Source organism: Corythoichthys intestinalis, chromosome 1 (assembly GCF_030265065.1).
Source record: "Corythoichthys intestinalis isolate RoL2023-P3 chromosome 1, ASM3026506v1, whole genome shotgun sequence".
In the NCBI taxonomy this organism is placed as follows: Eukaryota; Metazoa; Chordata; class Actinopteri; order Syngnathiformes; family Syngnathidae; genus Corythoichthys; species Corythoichthys intestinalis.
In genome coordinates, this window is record NC_080395.1 from 49,743,192 (window position 1) to 49,765,888 (window position 22,697).

General features: G+C 41.2%; 1 protein-coding gene across 1 annotated transcript; it reads right to left on the bottom strand.

The window, feature by feature from the left end:
- Window positions 1-3,709: 3,709 nt before the first annotated feature.
- Window positions 3,710-22,127, bottom strand: zgc:158482. Its single transcript, XM_057853122.1, has 10 exons — window positions 21,595-22,127; window positions 15,542-15,751; window positions 13,743-13,901; window positions 12,610-12,734; window positions 7,129-7,323; window positions 6,937-7,027; window positions 6,658-6,856; window positions 6,461-6,558; window positions 6,167-6,297; window positions 3,710-6,091 (listed from the first exon to the last, which is right to left on the bottom strand). The coding sequence occupies exons 1-10, from the start codon at window positions 22,076-22,078 to the stop codon at window positions 5,915-5,917; spliced, it is 1,869 nt and encodes a 622-aa protein (XP_057709105.1). The 5' UTR covers window positions 22,079-22,127; the 3' UTR covers window positions 3,710-5,914.
- Between the last annotated feature and the right edge of the window lie 570 nt (window positions 22,128-22,697).

The window sequence follows — 22,697 nt, forward strand, 5'->3', positions numbered from 1 at the left end:
TTGTAGAATGAAACTAAATACACGCACGCAGATATTTAACTATTCATTGTTTTAGTGCTTTTTTGTACAATTTATTCTTTAGGATGGACGGCAAAATTCACAGCTTTTTTTCCCAAACAAACAGTGACCCAATTTAAAATATAATCCCACAGATAGGAAATCGAGATTTCCACTGTCTCTTTTTTGCAATCTGGTGATGACGTTTGCTTGCTCAAAGTATAATCATTTTTGACGATATATATATATTTTTTAAATCCCAAATTGCCCCACATACTGGCTTGTAGCGTGATAAAATTATTAAAAACTAAAAATTATTTTAAATGTATTCGTTTTTTTTTTTTTTTTTTTTGTAAGGACAAACGTAAAGCAGCATTGTAACTTTTCAGTTTTGGTCGATTTTAGCGATGCCGGTGGACAAAAGCGGTAGTGTTTTGCCTTTAGGAAGACTGTTTCCCATGAGGACCAGCGCACACCCGAAGAGTGTCGTAAAATTATCAATGAGTCAAAAATCAATCTCCCGGGCGCCCGCAGATGGATTAAAAAACATTTCTGTTCTCAGCGGCTGTGTGAAGGACGAATAGTATCAATGTAATGAATCCAGTTGTGGCTAAACAATAGCGTATGACGGTTAGCAACTGTGTGGCTTTGTGCGGCTAACCCGCCCACCCCATTCGAACTCGTCAACGCTGACGAGGGGGCGTCACGCCAATGAGTGACAGCCGGGCCAATGTTCATTCTGTACATCCAGGTAGCTGGTCTTTTTCCCCCTCCTCAGACAAAACTTTTTGTCTCATTCGTTGCTCTGCCATCTTTGTGGAATTTGCGCAAAAGCATTCGCATCGACTTCCGTCTTTATAATGAGTGGTGAAACTGACGTATGCTGTAAAGCAGTCAGCACATTTGTAGTTTTGTTTCGTGTAGCAGGGTTCCTGCCATCCTCCTCAAAGTTAATTAGTGCTAGTGAAAGCGATACAGACCCCCTCAAGATATAAAAGAGGTGTCATTCAAATAGTTGTCAGTTGACATATCACAAATGTTATAAAAATATTTTATTAAGGTTGAAAAGTTAGTTAGTGTTGCTTTAAATCCCAGCAATTAACACTCACTGGAAGGCTGTTAACCCTGTTTCCTGTGTATTTGTCTGCATCTAGTGGATTTATTTTTCCACGCTACAATTCAAAGATACTCAAAACTCAAGTCTCTAAAAACACATGCCAAGTATTTATTTTGTTACATATTTCCATATCCTATATAAAACAATACATACATTCAGAAACCAATGCTTCAATATACACATACTGTATGCTGCATGTACACACATTGTTGGTGCATCTCTGGAACAGAATCATTGAAATACATTGAAACTGACTGAAATGACAAAACATTGGTAGTATGGAAAAGCAGCCTCAGTTCCAAAGTAGGCACAGCGTTTTTGTTTAGTTGGAATCCTTAATTTTTGCAAAGGAAAACAGAGATGAAAAGCTCCCGTTTTGTATCACCTTTAGTCGACTTTTAGACTCAATACATTTAGTCCACTTTGTATTCCAATAAATGATGCAATCTGACCTGAACTTTTGCATTCCTCCCAACCTCTTTGTTTACCATTCATTACATCTGTCTCTTCAATGTGTCATCCGTTTTCAGGAATGTACTGTACTTTCAACTTGCTTGTTCAAATGTTCCTTTATCATCTGTTGAGACAACTGTAGACCTTATTTTCAGTGTCAGAAGTTGCCAGTCTTTAAACAGGGGGAATGACATTTAGTTTAGCCAGTTTCAAGTTATTTCAGTGGCTGTTTGGGATTCTTTTATTGACCAACATTTTGTTCCACGTGTAGATTTTTTTCCTTCACTCTGCACTATTAAATCAAAATTACGGGTACAGCGGCACGTTGAGATAAGAGTAAGTTTTTTTTTTTTTCCAGGACTGTGCTTGTAACTAAAGACACTCGTATCCCAAATAAATTTCCTACTGAAATTAATGGAAATGCCACAAATACTGTACTTTGACTATTATTTTAAATGTCAAAAATAGCACTGATATGTTATAAAAATATACAGTAAACACAAATGCAATTTATTTTTGTCAGTTTCTCCAATTCAACTCACATAGCACTAACCTACAGTATGTACAGTGCCTTGCAAAAGTATTCGGCCCCCTTGAACCTTGCAACCTTTCGCCACATTTCAGGCTTCAAACATAATGATATAAAATTTTAATTTTTTGTCAAGAATCAACAACAAGTGGGACACAATCGTGAAGTGGAACAAAATTTATTGGATAATTTAAACTTTTTTAACAAATAAAAAACTGAAAAGTGGGGTGTGCAATATTATTCGGCCCCCTTGCGTTAATACTTTGTAGCGCCACCTTTTGCTCCAGTTACAGCTGCAAGTCGCTTGGGGTATGTTTCTATCAGTTTTGCACATCGAGAGACTGACATTCTTGCCCATTCTTCCTTGCAAAACAGCTCGAGCTCAGTGAGGTTGGATGGAGAGTGTTTGTGAACAGCAGTCTTCAGCTCTTTCCACAGATTCTCGATTGGATTCAGGTCTGGACTTTGACTTGGCCATTCTAACACCTGGATATATTTATTTTTTAACCATTCCACTGTAGATTTGGCTTTATGTTTTGGATCATTGTCCTGTTGGAAGATAAATCTCCGTCCCAGTCTCAGGTCTTGTGCAGATACCAACAGGTTTTCTTCCAGAATGTTCCTGCATTTGGCTGCATCCATCTTCCCGTCAATTTTAACCATCTTCCCTGTCCCTGCTGAAGAAAAGCAGGCCCAAACCATGATGCTGCCACCACCATGTTTGACAGTGGGGATGGTGTGTTCAGGGTGATGAGCTGTGTTGCTTTTACGCCAAACATATCGTTTTGCATTGTGGCAAAAAAGTTCAATTTTGGTTTCATCTGACCAGAGCACCTTCTTCCACATGTTTGGTGTGTCTCCCAGGTGGCTTGTGGCAAACTTTAAACGAGACTTTTTATGGATATCTTTGAGAAATGGCTTTCTTCTTGCCACTCTTCCATAAAGGCCAGATTTGTGCAGTGTACGACTGATTGTTGTCCTATGGACAGACTCTCCCACCTCAGCTGTAGATCTCTGCAGTTCATCCAGAGTGATCATGGGCCTCTTGGCTGCATCTCTGATCAGTTCTCTCCTTGTTTGAGAAGAAAGTTTGGAAGGACGGCCGGGTCTTGGTAGATTGGCAGTGGTCTGATGCTCCTTCCATTTCAATATGATGGCTTGCACAGTGCTCCTTGAGATGTTTAAAGCTTGGGGAATCTTTTTGTATCCAAATCCGGCTTTAAACTTCTCCACAACAGTATCTCGGACCTGCCTGGTGTGTTGCTTGGTTTTCATAATGCTCTCTGCACTTTAAACAGAACCCTGAGACTATCACAGAGCAGGTGCAATTATACAAAGACTTGATTACACACAGGTGGATTCTATTTATCATCATCGTTCATTTAGGACAACATTGGATCATTCAGAGATCCTCACTGAACTTCTCGAGTGAGTTTGCTGCACTGAAAGTAAAGGGGCCGAATAATATTGCACGCCCCACTTTTCAGTTTTTTATTTGTTAAAAAAAGTTTAAATTATCCAATAAATGTTGTTCCACTTCACGACTGTGTCCCACTTGTTGTTGATTCTTGACAAAAAAATTAAATTTCATATCTTTATGTTTGAAGCCTGAAATGTGGCGAAAGGTTGCAAGATTCAAGGGGGCCGAACACTTTTGCAAGGCACTGTAGTTATTTCAAATATTGTAACAATGCATAATTGTCAATAGCCACGTTTACATGCTGACTTTTATTCATACCGATTCAAATCATTCCGAATGGAAATTTCAGATCAGCTGTTTACATGTCACTTCATCTATTCCGATCCAGCGTTTACATGTGTCTGCCTTTATTCCGAAAGGACGTTTGACAACTGCCGTCTGACATGCGCAGATTAATCAAAACAAAGCGTCACGTTGCAAAACATGGAGATCGATCGTCAGAGTGCTGCTGTTTTAACTTTAACCCACTTGTTGTGTTTGTGGGGTCGTATCCGCTTCTGCTGTTTTGCTCTTTTGCCTTGTAGTAGCCGGTTGTCAGCGTTTTCCACCATTTCTAATCTGGTCAATGCTCCGGTCTATTCCGGCTTCGTGTAACCTCTCGTGAAGTTTTTTAAATAGTTCACTGTTCCTCGTTTTACGCCCGTCTAAGCGAGTAATTATATTCAATTCTTTTAAAGTTTGAATTAAATACAATCTTTCCGCCGGACTCCAATTAGGTGCGCTGTGCTTGGAAGCCATGTTGCAAGTGACGTTACTTACGTCACCAAGTGACGTCACCACGTCAGTACGGAGCATGTGCAGAAAGAACGCAACCAGACACCATTCCGCTTCCCTGTTTACATGATATAATTTTACTTCTAATCGGTTTGGGAAAAGGAATATTCCACCCCTGTGAATCGGAATGAAATTCCATTCGGTTTGGGCCTGTTCATTCCGAATGAGGTGTTTATATGGAACACACTTATTCGGTTTGAACATCTAAACCGATTGTAATTGGAATATTTGGCTCCATGTAAACGTGGCAAATGTTTAACGATCAATTTGATAGTACATTTCAAATATACTAGTAGTGGTAATACAGTGATCCCTCGTTTTTCTCGGTTAATGGGAGCAAAACCCGCAGCGTTAAGTGAAAAACCACCAAGGCAAGTAGCCCAAAAAAAAAAAAAGTTATTTTCTTTGTGTGTTCAGTGTATTTATTCAGATTTATCAGTGGAAAGATATACAATAAGACATGTTTTTTTTTTCACCTTTTCCCCCCTAAGTATAAATGTTAAAAAAGCATGTATATATACGTTTGAATAAAAAAATTCTAAGCACTTCAAATGTAATGATTATGATACGTTTTAAACATGTTACTGTCCTAGCAAATTATCTTTAAAAAAGAATAAAGTAGAAAAATGCTTGTCTTTATTGAGTGGGTCCATTCAAATCCGCTCAAGCTGCTCACTTACACACAAAGAGTTGCCACAGCAACTGTTTAACAAGTTAATTGATGACTGACGCATGCAGCGCTTTGAAGTGTCTGCTTCCAAGCATTTCTGGCTAGATCAAACCTTAACGTCTGTCAATCATCGTTAAGTTTGATAAGCAACCCCAGTGCACTGCCTGACCAAGAAAAGCAGTGGGTGCGAGAGTGAGAGACTTTGTAATTGGATGGGGATAGATTTATAAATTAATGCATTTATTTATTAATTGGGGAAAAAATTCTGCGATGGACTGAGGGCGCGAAGTTTGAAGCGCGAAGTAGCGAGGGATCACCGTATGCACCAAGAAGCAACTTTTGTTGTAAGAATATTTACTCATTCTTTCTCCCAAACTGCTGCTTGCTGCAAGTGAGTTAAGTCACTGCCATCAATCAGCGCTTGTGTTAAATTTGCATTCACAAGGGTGGACGACGGCTTACAACCAGTAAACCGGGTCACTCTTGAAGTACCTCAAGGCACCACTAAATACAGTAACATATGCACAGCCATTTTACAATCTATCTTGTTCCAATTTATTTGATCCATGTTGTGTTGGTCACCACCATGGTCCATAGAATTCATCCAAACTTAATCTGCTAAAACCATCAGGCTTCACTTTTTCTGTAAACGTTTGACTTTTCATGAGAACTTGCTGGTATACTATACACTGTATACTATATACAAATTTTATTTGAATAATTTCACTTTCAAGAGTGAGTCAATTCCTATTCCCACGCCCAGCTTGTAATAAGCGGTACTCTATATTGTTTCACATACTTGATTGTTAAGACGCAGGTAGGGACTCCTGAGCTGGATGTTTAATAAACTGCAAGAACCTCCACGGTCATACTGCACAGCAAGTAAAAATTGATTTAGAGCTTCATGCTTCCTGATACAATGGCACTGTGGATCTGAACTGTGAGAGGTACATAACTCTTTTGCTTGTCATCCAGGATGTACAGCGGGTCCTGGATTCGTCCCGGATCAAAATTCTCCTCCACTAATTTGAGTTTCATTTGCTTGAACGTGCCTGTCAACTCCACCACATCCTACAAACAAAAAAACAGACATTACGTCATGAGCAATTTATTAACATTCAGGTTTAGGTTTATGAGCTAACTTACTTTAATCCTTATAAAGCGCGGTCTCGCATATGCAGGCAGGTAGCTAACCACATGATTGTATATTTTACTTCCATCGAACAGGGCGCCTTCCTTTACCGTGACAGCGGCCATTCCTATGCGTCCCTCGTGCCCTGATCAGAACATACAAACACCACGAAAAGGTCATGTGAAAAGTCATAAAAATATGTAGAGAGCCTTTCATAATAGGTTTGCGTACTATGACTTGAACTGAAACCATACTGCCAGATATACACCAAATCTTTCAATAATAAATCAAAATGTCCTATTCAGTACCTGGCACTTGGACCCCGTAAACATTGGCTTCTTTGAGACAATCAGTCAATGTCAGAATGTCAGAAACTTCCGTTGTAGCCACATTTTCTCCTTTCCATCTGTACACTCGCGAAAAGAACATTAGTTAAGCCCAGCATTTGATTGCTGAACAAGGTCATGCTTTTACTTTATCACATTTAAATGACAAATTGCTATACCTGAATGTGTCCCCTACACGATCCTGAAAGTAAATGAAGTTGTCCTTGTCAATCCGCATAAGGTCTCCGCTGTTGAAGTACAAATCTCCCTTTTTCAAAACGTTACGGAGTCTTTTGCGCTCCGTTTGCTCTTCATTTTGAGCGTAGCCAACAAAAGGAGCTATGTCGGTAATTTTTGACACCAGCAGCCCTGTCTCTCCTTTGAAAAACCCGGCATATGGTATAGCATTAAATACCGTTTGCACTAAGGTATTAACTCCACTGATAGTTTTTCCTCACCTTTGAGTGCCTCTATGCAGAGACCGTTGCTGTCTCGAATCACCTCATCACGCTCTGTATCATACTTGACAAGACTGTAGGGAAACAGTTTCTAGAAAAACACGACAAGAAAGGCAGGTTTTTCAAACGCTGTGATTCGCAGACGTTTTACACCAAGTGCTCTCTATACACGCAATGCAATTGTTTGCTTACCCTGTGTAAAAAGTTGACCCTTCCAAGGGCCCCAATTTTGCCCGCGTAGTTGACAAATCCTACATTTCCCTCAGTCGAGGCATAAAACTCTTTGATCTGAATGTTCCCAAAGCGCTTCAGAAACTCCCGCCATATATCCGCCCGGATTCCATTTCCAATGGCTAGTCGTACCTTGTGGTCCTTGTCATTTTCTTTCTGGAATTTGAAGGATAGACTTTAATTCGGAAGGCTTTCAACAGAAATTTGAATACATTTTCAAGTGAAAACCGTTACTGCTATGATTGTGTATAGTTACATTGCATCTTTACAATTATATATACTCGTATATAAAACCATTTTTAAAAATTACTTTATTAGCAGTGGTTTGGGACATGGCCTTAAACAGTACTTATCCTGTGGCAGTGATTCCATCATCTACCACCAGGAGGAGCCTTTACCGCACTTCGAAAGCCACTAGGTTGGCCTCGTCCCTAAAACTGTAATTTTGAAAAATCCTGACCTCTAACCTTAGTCCTTTACTTTACGACTTTCACATTTTGACGGAGGATATGGGGTAAAAAATAGGCTTCTTTATCATATACACCGGTAATCCTCAAAAACTAACCTTACGATTAAAAAAAATAAACAAAAACTGGCACTGGTTGAAGATTACAACTCTGAGTGGGGTGTGCTGGCAGGGGAACATACATAGTGGCTCAGAACTAAATACACTACAGTGCAGCCCCATCGCTTGGACTACACACAACTTTTTTATTGACCAATCTGACAGGAGCCAGAACAGGCCAGTAAAAATCTTTCAACTTCACTGAATGGACAGAAAATAGCCCCAAAATATTTCGCCATATGACTGCTCGCATTGCTTGGGAGAGAAGACATGATTGCCAAGTTACTGGATATGGTCTTTGAGGGTAAAGGGCAGCATCTATTCCGAGTGCTGACCAGATACGAGTGATACGGGGTCATGTGCTAAGTTGAAACCCGAGTGCATGTGACGCAATTAGATACTCTGAATGAGCAGCTTCCAGCATGCTTGAATACAGTGAATTCATCTTAAAGTGTTTAAAAAAAAAAACAAAAGAAGGAGCTGACATTGTATGGGCACTTGATAGTTACAGTGTATCTGGAAGGAAACACACCGATGAAACCCATGCTGATTCTGACGCAGGGGGCACGAACCCGATAGTCGAGATTTAACGATTTCTATTTTGGTTAGCCAGCTGTGATGAGCTGCGGGAGTGGGAATAAGCAGATTTGGAAACTTATCTCCGACAGGGTCCGTAATAAAAGGCAGTTCGGAGCGGGTCATTCTAAGAATTTAGGAGGCGAATTCGTCTTGAATGAAAACACGATACAGTACTTCAAGCAGTGTGGCAGCACAGTGCGCACAAAGCCCTGCCAACTAAATAACCCGTGTCAGTTTCTTACTTCCACTATGTGAGAACTGTATGACCACATTGAAGGTTCCTACAGCTCAGGGCAAGTTAAAATCTTTTTTTATTGCCATTTTATAATCGATTTAAGAGCGACTCGACAACAAACCAAAATTGAAAGAAAAAAAAAACAACGCCATTGTACGTCAATTAGTGTATTCCAAGCGTTGCTATAAGTCACGCTAACCGCATGACATACCCAGATGTGAAGCCATGTGAACAACACAGAAAATCAAGAAGTATTGTATCATTTCGAGTCTTACTGCAACATAAAAAAAATTGATAAAAACCGGTTTAATCAGGATTATTGCTGAATTTCATCATTTTGTAACTAAACAGACTGTTTAGTCTTGTAAATAAACAGTGCCATACTCTTCATAATATACATACATACACACTGGCTGTCAAAATTATCGCGTTAACGCGCGGTAATTAATTTTTTAAAATTAATCACGTTAAAATATTTCACGCAATTAACGCACATGTCCCGCTCAGACAGTATTCTGCCTTTTGGTAAGTTTTACAGCAGGCTTTTTGTGCTGTCTAACAGCGAACTCTTGTGGTCACTTTGCGACATGTTTTTTTTTTTTTCTTGCTAGTTCAATATGGCTGCACGACGTCTCGGGCTGACGCCTACGTTGTAAGGTTGTGCTTATATGATCCTTGGACAAGATTTGTCCGTAAGTATGGTTGTTGTAAAGAATGTACATATTATGTTAGTAAGCGAAATGTTCTATTTTTTGTATGAGACGCTTTTTGTTTATGTTTAGTGAACCTGTATAGCGTGCTAAGCTAACGTTGTTGCTAATGCAATGCTTGTGTACCTTTTTTTGTTGTAGTTTTACGACGGTCTAAAGAGGACAATGGTTTGAGGCTATTTTATTAATAAATCAGATGAAAAAGGGAGAAGTCTGATTATTAAGGCGTCGTTCACTAGCTGTCTAGCTTTGGAAAAAGTAGACGCTTCGGAGTGAGGACAGCATAGACAGATTTAAATGACAGTAGAGTGAAATGCCCACTACAGTCCTTATGTACCGTATGTTGAACGTACAGTGGGGAGAACAAGTATTTGATACACTGCCAACATTGGCAGTGTATCAAATACTTGTTCTCCCCACTGTATATATCCATCTTGTGTCTTATCTTTCCATTCCAACAATTTATTTTACAGAATATATATATAATTTACAGAAAAATATGGCATAGTTTATAGATGGTTTGAATTGCGATTAATTGCGATTAATTACGATTAATTAATTTTTAAGCTGTAATTAACTCGATTAAAAATTTTAATCGTTTGACAGCCCTAATATATATATATATATATATACATATATATATATACATATATATATATACATATACATATATATATAATGAAGTCTATGACAGTGCCATTGTTTAGTTCCATGAGCGTGAAATCTCTCGAGAATTACCGAGATCGGCACCACATTGCTCCACATATGCGCAGCCCATCCCTCCTCCCGCAGCCCAGCAAAGGAGCCATCGTCCCCCCCCCCGGGACCCAGGGTGGTCCCCCGGGCCACCCGCGCACCCATCAACCGGCCTTCTGGGATGGCAGGAGGGGACGCATCACCAACCCCACGCCTACCCGGGCCACGAGCCACAGCCGCAGCCCCCCAACCGGCACGACACGCCACGGGACCCCCAGCGGCCCACCAAGCCCCAGGCAAGGCAGGGTCCCCTGCCGGTGCAGGCGACACCCCGCCGATACACCGGCGCCCAGCCAGCGACCCGTGACGGAGCGCAGGGCGGATGCCCAGCCAGAGAAGAGAGGGGAAGGCAGAGGCAGGAGAACGCCCAGGAACTGCCACGGGGCGATGCAAGATCGGAGACCCGACCCCCCAACCTACTCCCGCGGCCGGCAGCCGAGGCAGAGGGGAGGCCACACCCCAGGAGCCACGCCATATAGAAAAAGTGTGGGGCCCACCTACCACCCTATTACTGTGGCTGCCAGGTTCCCGACTGGCAGCCATCACCCAGCACCGTGATGGGGGTGTGAGGGGAGGGTAGTGCAATGTATGCATTAAAATAGGAGAGCTTGGCTTGGGGCAGTGGGACCGCAGCATGGAGCTTCTGCCCAGCCGCCCGTCCCACCGCCCTTTGCCAGAGCCCTCCTGTGGAGTATGATGTGTGGTGCATTTAAAAAAGGTGCAGAGATGGCGGGGCCTGTGGTGAGGAGGCAGCCGTGAGGTGCCCCCACCCCCAACAGGTCCCAACCATCCCACAACCTTGGTGTGTGGTGCATTAAAAACAGGGGGGAGCCGGGCCGGGACTGTAAAGCCCCGTCCCAACTCTCCCCGGAGAAATGTATGAGCATGTAAGTGCCAGGGTGAAAAATATTTACAGTGCCGAAGTGAGAAGTGCGTGAGTTAAGAGGCAGGCTCCCGCGGGCGTGGCCCCGTCCACCAGAACCACCGGCCGCAGGGCAGAAGAGGCGTCAGGGCCTCGATCAATCTCCGCCCCAGACCACCCACGGCGCCTCCGCGACCGCCCCCCCCCCCACCCACCCACCGAGCACCCACCCCGCACCCCGAGCAGGCGCCACACCAAGCGCCGGCGACCAGGGGAGGTCCACCCCACCGGCAAGGGACAGCAAGCCTCACCCAAGGCCCCGCGGGCCCCAAGAGGCCCCGCCAACGACCCCGCCGGCCGGGGGGCAGCAGCGGCCGCCGCGACCCAGGGAGGCGGACAGGGCCGGAAGCAGACCAAGGGGACGGAAGCGCGCCCCCCACAACCCACCCCCGGGCCATGAGGGGCGCGCGGCATGACACCAGAGGGCACCTCCCCGGCACCCGGTACAGGGAGACGCGGCTCCGGCCGGGCGGACCTGGGAGGGAACCATGGCTGCCGCATGAACCCCCCGGCCCCCACCCCAACTCCACCCCACCCCACCCCGGCCGGGGAAGGGCCGCGGCCCCGGACCGGCACCCGCGCGGCCCCCCCACCCGCCCACGACACCAGCGCGCGCCCGACGGGACCCCCGATTAAGGCCTTTTTAAAATTGTGAATTCAATACCTTTTAAGACATTCACTTGTTACAAGGTTACTGCTTTTTAAGACATTTTTAAGACCTTAAATATATAATGTAAAACCAAACCATGTCGCATCAATTTCTGATGGAGAAAAAAAAATTTCAATCTAACTCGGGTTTTTCTCCTCTCATGTGCGACTTGAAAGCTTTGACCCCCACTGTCCCAAACGAAAAAGTCTTTGCACTAGGGGTGGGAACCTCTGAATATATCACAATCTGATTTGCGATACAAGGCTAACAATAACGATGATCTCATGATATGGCGATACAACAATTATCGATCATTCTAGGATATTCTACAAAGCAACTAATAAACAGAAAAACAAGCTGTTTATCCTTCTGCTATGAATTGGAATGAATGAGTTAATTTTGGGGCATTTGACGTCATTTCCTTTTGATTTTCGATCACTTTCTTTTCATGTTGAAGCATTTACGGGTCACTTCCAGGTGATTTTGGGTTACTGAAAAGGAAGTGACTCAAGAATGTCCACAAATGAATAGGAAGTGACTCAAAATTAACAAGAAGTCACCTCTAAAGGCCCTAAAATGAACAGGAAGCGACCTGTAAATGCCCACAAGACATGCTCTGGTTTTAGTGCCATTGACGGGCTAAACGTCCGATCTAGTCAAAATGAATTGAATGTCTGGCGCCGTCAATGGCAGCCTGTGAGCTAACACTATTTTAATGGAAGATTTTGATAGCAACCCTATCATTAAACGCATCTTTTGAAAATTTAATACCGACTGCAATTTTCCATTCTATCTAAAATGATCTGGATTTTAAATCTAAGACATTTTAAGACCTTTTAAGGATCCACGGGCACCCAGTGTTAATAGGATAATATGGTCAAAAATTCGTATCATGGTTTAAATTGAACTTGAAGTGTAATTAATTTACTGCTGTGGAGGTGAGGGTTGAGGGAAGCTTCTTTAGGTGAGTTCAGTCATTAGAAATTAAATTTAATGACCATGTGAGAACAAGCAATAATATGTTACCTGGGGTGTGCTGCACAGATAGCGCATGACTTCTCCTATGTACTGCACAACTGTAACGTTGTATTTCCTGCAGTCATCCCAGAACTGAGAGGCTGAAAACTTCCTCTTCAGAATGATTGTGGACCCTCAAGACACAAGACCATAAACATCAGACAGCGAACCAAACTGTCATGGTGATACTGAGAGGATCAAGTGTCAATATACTGTGGTTTCATCCTAAAATGCCCTTTTGCGTTGTGTTCTAAGCCAAAATTTCTCCATGCTTGCTTGCCTTTCAAATCTCAATTCATCATATTCCCTTGATTTCTTATCATTATGAAATATAAAAAAACCGACGAGGGTCCCATTACGGATTAGGCCTTAATTCCTTTGTAAAAGACGTTACCTGTATGTTACACTGCACGTGTACCTCTATAAGCACAGCGTGACCTTTAGCCTATTAAAGGGGGAAGAAAAGCTTTTGAAGGTCCAGGTAATCCAGTGTCGATTAAGATTCTTTCTACTTTTACAAAGACTCCTTTATTTGGATTCTACTAGCAGAAAATGTAAAACTTCACAGAGGAAGTATAAGAGGGAAGGTAGGAAGTATTGCATGACTAATTTTGACAAAAAAAAGATTCCAGAGTTGCCAATCTGCTTATATACAGTAGATTGTATTCACCAATTCTGATAAATCATTTCAGTATCAACACAATATCAGTCATTGAGTTAGCTACAGTACTCACAAAAACTTACTGAAATTGGATTTTAGGTTCATCTAGAATTTTATCCCAAGATATTTGTGAGCAGCTTTGTATTCATTTTTCATATAAACTGTGTATTCCTGCAAACTCATTTACTCATATTAGGGAAAACAGTCACAGCTTATGAACTTGGAAACTGATTTGCTATTCCTAAAGTAGTTTGACTACTGCACAAAGAAAACGGACTCAATTTGCACAAAATTTGGGATTGAAGCAATTTATGTGTAGTAGTGTAGCACCAGTGTTAGATGATTCAATGTTCCGTGGAATGTCAGCGAACACAGATGCTCGTCTGTTCGTAGGTCAAAATTGGGTTTTGTAGTCTCAAGGAATGTGGCAGTGAATTTTTAAACTAAGTTTGAATTTACATTACAAGACATCCATACTCACCTGTCTCAATAGAGCCGATAAAGCCTATAATGAATCCTGCAGTGTGGTAAAGAGGCAAATTGAGATAAATGACGTCACTTGACGACACACCATTTGCAGATAAAACCGCTAAAGCTATAAGGAGGCGGTTTTGGTTGACCACAGCTGCTTTGGGCAGACCTGCAACAGTTAAAAGACGTGCAACATATAAGTATTCTAAAATAAGGAGTAGGAAGTAGGCATGCGCTGATTACCAGTTTGATAGTTTATCATGGTTTGTTAAGTCACAGTAAGCAAAACTGTTCAATTTTGCCAAACCGGTGAGCCCCATGCACCCCCCCCCCCCCCCCCCCATTGCAGCCTGTACAAGCTTTGTGTTGTTAACTTGGATATTTACTTGGATTTTTTATATACCATAAGTTTCAGACTATAAGGCACACCTGACTAAATAAGCCGCCACCCACCAAATTTGACACGAAAACGACATTTGTTCATAGATAAGCTGCAGCTGTTCTCACTGTATTATGGGATATTTACACCAAAAGATATTAACCGGTAACACTTCATTTGACAGCGGCCTTCATAAGACTCTCATAAGACCAAATGAACCCCCATGAAGCTTTGAACAAATTGGCTGCAAAGCTTCATTGCATGAAGAAGCTTCATTTGGCCATCACTGCTCTCTGGGGACAGACCTCTCCTGCCACCTTTTGTCAACACTGTTGTCGTTTAACATGCCTCCTAGCTTGCATTGCAGCGCTAAAGATGTAAATATCAAAATTCATGCTCAATGCTAATTATCTTTTCAGTTACTGTTCCAGTTGTTTCATTAATTGTGAGTTATGGTATTCGGTAACACTTTATTTGACAGTGAAGTCATAAAACTGTCATAACACAATCATAATTATGATATGACACTGTCATTAGCATTAATGAATGCTTTTAACAGCTCACTTTTGAATGGATGTAAAAGATCCGAGCTGGACATAAATGGAGTTAGTGACATAATTTGCCGGATGGCACTTCATGACATCTGTTATAAGCATTCATTAATGATGAAAATTACAATATACAGTGATACCTCAGCTCACGAACATAATTGGTTCCCAGAAAGTGTGTGTAAGGCGAAAAGTTTGTCTTCCGAACATTTATTTCCCATAAGAAACCATTAAAATGAGAATAATCTGTTCCCAGGTCCCCATAAAACATAATTTTCTACTAAATAAGCCTTAAAACTACACAAAAATATACCTTATTTTCTTTAATGTCTTCTTAGGCTTAACACTAGCCTGTGGTGGGGTCTTTTTCGGTCCCATAATAGCCAAAGTACACTCAATATGGTCCAAAATGTCTATCAAACACAAACCACATCCGCACTCAACGAAAAGGAGGGGACGAACTGGGATGCCGTGAGCGTGCGTCAGCTTCTCGTGGCGCTGTTCGACCGCGTGGTTTGGTTCGTCCGCCGAAAACTAGTTCGTCAGCAGAGACTATATGCTTGCGAATTTAACGTTCTTGAGGCGAAAAGTTCGTGAGCTTAAGAGTTCGTGAGCTGAGGTATCACTGTACATTTATTTATATTTATTCATTTAGCCTACTTTTGCAGATCAACTATTTTTTGGGAAAAAATGGTTAAACGGATTTTCCTTATTATATAAAAATAACACATTTTAGAGCTGCAATCACAATGCTGTGATGCCCCGACATTTTTGCTCAAGGTTATCGTGCCATCACAATATACCATTCCATGCCCTGTAGGAATTAGTGATGGTACTTTTCAATTGCCCTGTCGTTTATTAAGGTGATGAAAAATGCAGTACCTGTGGTTCCAGATGTGTAAATATAAACTGCAGGGCTTTTGTATGTGATGTGTTCTCTAAGCGAGAGCGGAAGTGCAGCGTCGGATGCTTGATCAACTTTATCGGAGAAGCTCTCAATGCCGGGTGTGTCACAGCTTTGGACCATTAAGAGCACGATAACACCCTGTTCTTGAAGAGACGGCAGGACTTCTTCCACCGCTTGCTTCAGCTCTGTGGAACACATCACAGATCAGGAAAGTGCATATGACAGTGACTTAAAATTATTATAGAACAGTATTTGTCGACTAGAGGTCAATTGTATTAACTTTTAAGGACGATAAATTTGCATTTAATATTGTGGAAGTCAAATGCCTATCAAGGTTTCATTAACTCTACAGGATTATTTAAAGGCAAATGTGAATAACTTCACATCACATAAAACATTTCAATTATAACTGCTTAGTTGTAACTCGCTATTTCAGACATCTTTATTAGTATTTGTTATGACAATTGGGCAAAAAACAATTGAGCTCCAGTCAGCACCGCAAGTTAAAAAGGAAATGGACAGTTCACAGGGTTGTTAAGTAAGTTGAGAAATACAATATCAAACAGTAACATGTTGTTACTTGAAAATTCAGAGAATAGATAATCACTGCAATTGACACACATACTTGTCAACACCTTGTTTTTTTTTTTTTTAATGAACAGGGGTCGAAGAGGGTCTGGGGCAGCACCACACAAATAAAGGATGGATTCAATTGTAATGATGCAAAACGAACAATTTTAGATTTGAACTATGTCCTGTTTGTGAATATACGAGGGATTAGAAGATGGAAAATTGCGATATTCGCCCAGAGGCTGAAAATTGAAGCATTTCACATTCGACCGGAGAATGTAGTATTTGCAGAGTATGTGCTGTGGTAGTTAGCACTAGTGTGTGAGTTCTTGAATTTATGAGGTTTCTGTTACTATGGGAACACATTGAGTCGAAAGCACTGTTTACAGTTTCATCGATCACAAGAGCAAAAAAATATATACAGTGATCCCTCACTACTTCGTGGTTAAAACTTCGCGCCCTCAGTCCGTCGCAGATTTTTTTTCCATTAAAAAATACATAAATGCAGTATTTTCTAAGCTATCCCGATCCGATCACGTAGTCTCTCACTCTCGCTCCTGCCGCTTTTCTTGGTCAGGCAGTGCACTGGAGTTGCTTATTAAAGTTAACGATGATTGACAGACGTTAAGGTTTGGTCTTGCCAGGGACGCTTATAAGTCGAAATTTCAAAGCATTGCACACGTTAATCATTGTTTAACTTGTTAAACAGTTGCTGTGGCAACTCATTGTGTGTATGTGAGCAGCTTGAGCAGATTTGAGTGGACTCACTCATTGAAGCATTTAATAAAGAAAAGCATTTTTTACTTTATTTTTGTTTAAAAATAATTCGGTGGGACAGTAACATGTTTAACACTTATCATAATTATTACAGTTGAAGTGCTTGAAAACCATTTATTAAATAGTTGTTTTTTTTTACTTTGGGAAAAAAAGTGAAGAAAAAAAAACACGTCTTATATGTATCTCTTTCCAATGTTAAATCTGAATAAACAAATTGAACATTTTTTTGGGGGGGGGGGTACTTTGCAGTTTTTCACTTATTGCGGTGGGTTCTGGTCCCCATTAAACGCGAAAAATGAGGGATCACTGTACACCCATTTGCAACTAAATACTTGACATGTTCGCACTTGAACTGCATTCTCATACTTCCAGTAACATTTGAGAATGAATTTTCTTTCTTCAAAGTTTAGTCTGGCTGTTGCCATAATTGATTCAAAAATCCATGGACATTTTGGTTACCAACTGCAAAAGAGTGTATACATTCTTTTGGGACATTTTTCCAACGATTCCAACACGGCTGTGTGGTATCAGCCAATGCCAATACTGTACTGATACCTCGGCCTGTCGCAATAACAAATGTTAGTAGGGGATATATGGTCTCCTAAATTATTGTCGATATGCGATATTATTGTCAATTTTTTTTTTAACCAATTCAACCACTAATGCAGTGACAATACTGTACATCCTAATGACTCCCTAATTTAAATGCAAAAAATTGTTATTTTTAAATAAAACACAAACTACATTAAAAATAATATTTAAAAAAAACGAGCGTAACTAGTCATTTGAAAGCTAGTTAAATGCAGAATATGAGATAGGTGAGAAACCCAATGCTCATTAGAGCCCTTCAAAAGTGTTTTCATCCTAAATGACTGTCATCTTGTCCTGCAAAGTGCACGTTAGCAAATTTGAAGCCAAGTTATTCTTTGCCAATCAGATTTTTCATAATGGGTGCATAGGCGGAGTTTTAGGCGGAGTTTGACTTTTAGGGCTGGGGAGGCACAACATGTTGATGACCCCGAAATGCAGTGTCAGCAATAAAATTAACTCACAAGAATAATAAGTTGAAAATGAGTGTTTTTTTGTTTCCCATTATTCTTGAGGGGAATTTTAAATTAGGCTGCATAGGACAGCTATACTAGTACTTTTCGCCATGATCGTCATCCATTGAATATACTAGTAGTATGCCCGCCGGTCTCGTGCCAATGTAGTTACCCTCGTCAAAAATTGTACCCCCTGGGTGGAGCCACTGCTCTGCGCTGATTCTACGAGGTTTTAAAACATGGCCCATCCATTAAAAAAAAAAAAAAAAAAAAAAAAAAAAAAAAAACTTTTTCCTTCTGTTGTGTAGCGTAACATACGTACTGAACGTAAAAAAGGCAATGTTTTACTGTTTTACTTGTAGAATGACCTATAACTGTTATTACTGTAATTCAAGTCCTGTATGGAGTTTCTCCAGTTTGAGAAATGTCGATGTCAAAAATTTATAACTGTGTTTTTTTTCTGGCTTCAGTTTGATAAACGTCGATCTCAAAAATGTATAACTGTGGTTCCTTTCTGGCTTCACTTAAATGTTTAAATCGACATTAACTCATAACTAATGTGTGTGTGTGCGCGCTCCCACGGCCAGGGCATACAATTTTTGACGGGGGTTACTACATTGGCAAGACACCGGTGGTGGCTCTGCTGTACAATTAGCATCTTTAGTGGGGCAAAACTCCATTCTCTGATGGTTTATGGTCCACATTTTTATTCCTTGGTTCTTGCTCAGTATTTGTTGTCGCTTTTGAAAGCTTAGGTTTGAAAAAATTACATGTATCCATCTTGCCTCTTTGGTCCTCGGGTGGTTTTGGCCAAGCAAAGAAAATGACCGTCTACAGGGTGACCCAAAAAAAAGTTTACACTGCCATAATACAACTTAAATGCCATGTTTATTCAGCTTAGAATTTGAATTTAATCACAAATTATACATTATTGTAAAGAACATGTACAGTACACTCTATTTTTCAATGTGTCCTCCCTTAAGTGTCACAACAGCCTCCAGGCGCCTGCGGAACGCTTGACAGGTCTTCTTTATGTAGGATGCTGTCATCTTTTCCCAAGATCTAACAATGGACCTCTCCAAGGCTGCCACAGAAGTTTGTGGCTTCTTACAGGCACTGTCCTCCACAGTTGCCCATATGCTATAATCCAGGGGATCGAGATCTGGACTCTGGGGTGGTCACATATCACCTTGTCAATAAACTTTTTGGTCCGCACAGATCGGGTTTTCCAGACCCAGGTTTTCGTGAGGCTGTTCCAGTATCTTTCAGCTTCTTTTTAACTTTGTAGACTGCACATCTGGATATTCTCAGATTTGCTGCAATCTCAGTAGGTGTCATACCGGCACGCAGCAATTCAGGTACAGCTAAAGTTTTCTTCATTTTTAGCAGAAGCACAGGAATTGTAGAGACGAGAGATTACCAGCTGCATTGAGTGACCTTAATGAATCACTTAAGCATGACAACCTATTTAGATATGTTTCAATGGCTTTTAAACAAGCAGTCAACTGAGTGTAAACTTTTTTTTGGGTCACCCTGTAAGGTGCTAGTGACATGATCAGTTCGAAAAATAATTATGTGATGATGTGCGTCCAGTGCAGTTGAAAAAGCGATGCATACACAGCGAGTCCATTTCTCTTATCTAATAGTTTATTTTGGCGTCTAAACTCCGCTTATGAATGGGTGTCATTTTAATGCTAGAAATCTCTATTTGAGCATGACCTGATTTTATTTTGAAATGTTCACCGTATGTTCGCTGAGCCGCTAACCGTAAGCTTTACACTCTTTCTCTTTTTGTCATGCAAGTGGTGTCACTAATAGATTTTGTTCTTTTTTTGCATTGTTTGCAAATGCTGTAAGCCATGGAGTTTTCATGTTTATAGTGTCACCTTTTAACTGCAATTTTGCATTTTGGAGAAGGCTACCAATGTTTTATAGCAGGCTAAAATGTTGTAATAATACATATAATACGTATATATAACATAAAATATAGCTGTGTTTCCGTGTTTTGTATGTCTGAACTCTATATCTATGGTAAGTTGATGACCAATAAACATTTGTGAAAGGAACTGGAGTCTCATACGTAATCAACATGCGCGTGTGCCGAGTGCACGCAGCACATGCAAACACACGCACGCACAAATGTTTGGGCGCTCACACGAACAAAGCGAGGGCAGCCAGGAAAATTACCGCCCTCATTTTTGTTTACTGTGCAATAAATTGCTTTATTGCATATCGCGACACACGTAGGAGTGGGAACCTCTTGGTACCTCACAATACGATACGATTCGCCATACACAGCTCACGATAACGATGATCTGACGATATTGCGATACAACGATTATTGATACATTGGTCAGGAAATCATTCTAGGATATTCGACAAACAATTAATAAACAGAAAAACAAGCTTCTGCTGTGAATTGGAATGAGTTTATCACTAGTAGACGTTCAATCCATTTGAACTGGGAGGGTTGACGAATGTTCATTCGCTGCCACCCTCCCACTTCAAACGGACTGAACTTCAATGGCCGTCAGTGGCAGCCAATGCCAGGCATTGAGGTAATTTTGGGCCATTTAAGGTCATTTACCTGTTGATTTTCAGTTAATTTCTGTTGATTTTCTGGTATTTTATGGGTCACTTCCTGTTTATATTGAGTTACAGAACAGGAAGTGACTTGGGAATCACCCAAAATGAATAGGCAGTGACTCAAACTCAACAGGAAATGACCTTTAAATGCCCTAAAATGAAAAGCAAGTGACTTGTAAATGGCCTGAAAATCAGACAGAATGACTGTGAATGCTCTGGTTTCGAATGAACGAACGTTCCCAATCTAAATGGATTGCGCGTCGAGCACCGTCAATGCAGCCTTAGAGTTAACTGAGACACTATTATGGCGGAAGATTTTGGAAACAACTTGTTGGTTCCTTTTTATTTTACTTTTTTTAGACATTGACATCTTTATAAAAAGATATCTCCATTTTTGGCAGGCGCATATCATCACCTTTTGGGATTCAAAGTATCACGATATATCACCATTTTGATATTTTGTCACACTCCTATGCGACAAGCTTAGTGATAACAATTTTTTTTTTTTTTTTTTGGGGGGGGGGGGGTGACTCAAATGATTTGGGATGTCCACTAGTGATAGTCATTTAAATTCACAGCAGAAGGATGAGTTGATGGCACACAATTGGGTGCTTGGGAAGAGCCAAAAGCGCTCTTCTTTTTACAGCAGCATGTGTAGCTGGCAGCCATCTTGAGTAGGGGGACCAGCAGTTGGAAACTAGATCTAGAAAAGTACATATTGCACAGATTGGCACATTATTTCTTGGTTCTCACCGATGACCTCATTTTTGTGCCATATCGTTACCGATACTATTATTGGTGAAACACCAATATCATGTGACTGATATTAACTTACTGGCTGCCATTGACGGTAATAGACGTCCAATCCAAGGCTGGAAAATAAATTATCCCTGCAAGCCCTGCCAGTCAAAATGGATTTGGCATCTAGCACCGTCAATGGCATTCACAGCCAGCCCTCTCAGTTTTAATGAATTGGACGTCTATCCTTGCCAATACTAGGTTAAAACTTGTAGGTCAGCAGCAGAGAACGCCTTACTTGGCTTCAATTTTACCTGCTGCTGCGATGATAACCTTGGCCTTGCTGCAGTTAAAGCAGTGCAGCAGAGACTTGCTGCGAATGTTGTAGTTGAGCAGAGCCACCGGAGATCCCAGTTTGGCCATGGCCAACCAGGTAAACATGAAGGCGGGTTCGTTGGGCATAAACAGGGCCACGGCGTCCCCCGCCGAGTACCGCGGGTGGGCGAGGAGCGCGTTGGCAATCCGGTTGCTCCTCCGGTCAGTCGACGCGAACGTGTACACGTCATTTTCGAATACAACGAAAGGTTTCTCCGGGCGGGCCGCGGTCTGCTCCAAAAAGCGGTCCAATGCGAAGAAGACAGGTCTGCCCCTCCTTCGTCTCCACACGAACTTGAGCAGAATCCTCACAAGATCTGCGATATATAAGATATCCGCCCAAACGTACGGGAAGAATCGTTTAAAAGTTAAAGCTACGAGGGGGAGAGCAGCAACCAGAGCAGAACACAAGTAAAGCCACATGCTTGTTTGATAAGTACACAAATACGCTAAAGGCTACCAAAAAAGTGCCTCGCCCCTCAGCGAAGTGGGGAATGTAGTAAAGGAGGATTTTGGCTCGATGGGGCGGAGCATTTGAACTCCGAAATAACCTCACATGTACAGTACGTACACTCTGGTAAACACTGACGTATAGGGAGCCCCCCACCAAAAAAAAAAAAAAAAAAAAAAAAGTGGAAAAACAATCCGGTAAAAGTATAAGTACTGATTTAACTACTAATCAAAAGTAAAACCAAATACCAACCTCAAAAAGCAGAGGTGTCAAAAGTATTCACAAAAATGTACATGACGGCACAAGACCTCTATACCAATACCTAATACTTTGCTTAGCACACTAAAAAAACACAGAATAAGTGTACTTTTAACACTAAATTGTGTTAGCTTTTCACTATGAGTGTTATTTTTATTTTAAATATTGAAGTGTTAATTTTAAATATTCATTATTTGTTCACCAGTGGTGTTACCAGGATGCCAGGTGCGGGTGGGCATTAGTCTGACCTGGGGGCAAAAAACAAAACAAAACAAAAAAACAAAACACCATACTCAAGTAGGTCGAAATCCAGCGTAAGGCTACGGCACCTTA

Excerpts from the sequence above, each read along its gene's own strand:
- zgc:158482 (XM_057853122.1), bottom strand. The coding sequence starts at position 22,078 with ATGTGGCTTTACTTGTGTTCTGCTCTGGTTGCTGCTCTCCCCCTCGTA. Across the intron at positions 7,324-12,609 it reads ATCTGTGCAGCACACCCCAG|AAAGAAAATGACAAGGACCA; the intron begins GTAACATATTAT and ends TTCAAATTCCAG. Across the intron at positions 6,092-6,166 it reads CGCGCTTTATAAGGATTAAA|GATGTGGTGGAGTTGACAGG; the intron begins GTAAGTTAGCTC and ends TTTTGTTTGTAG.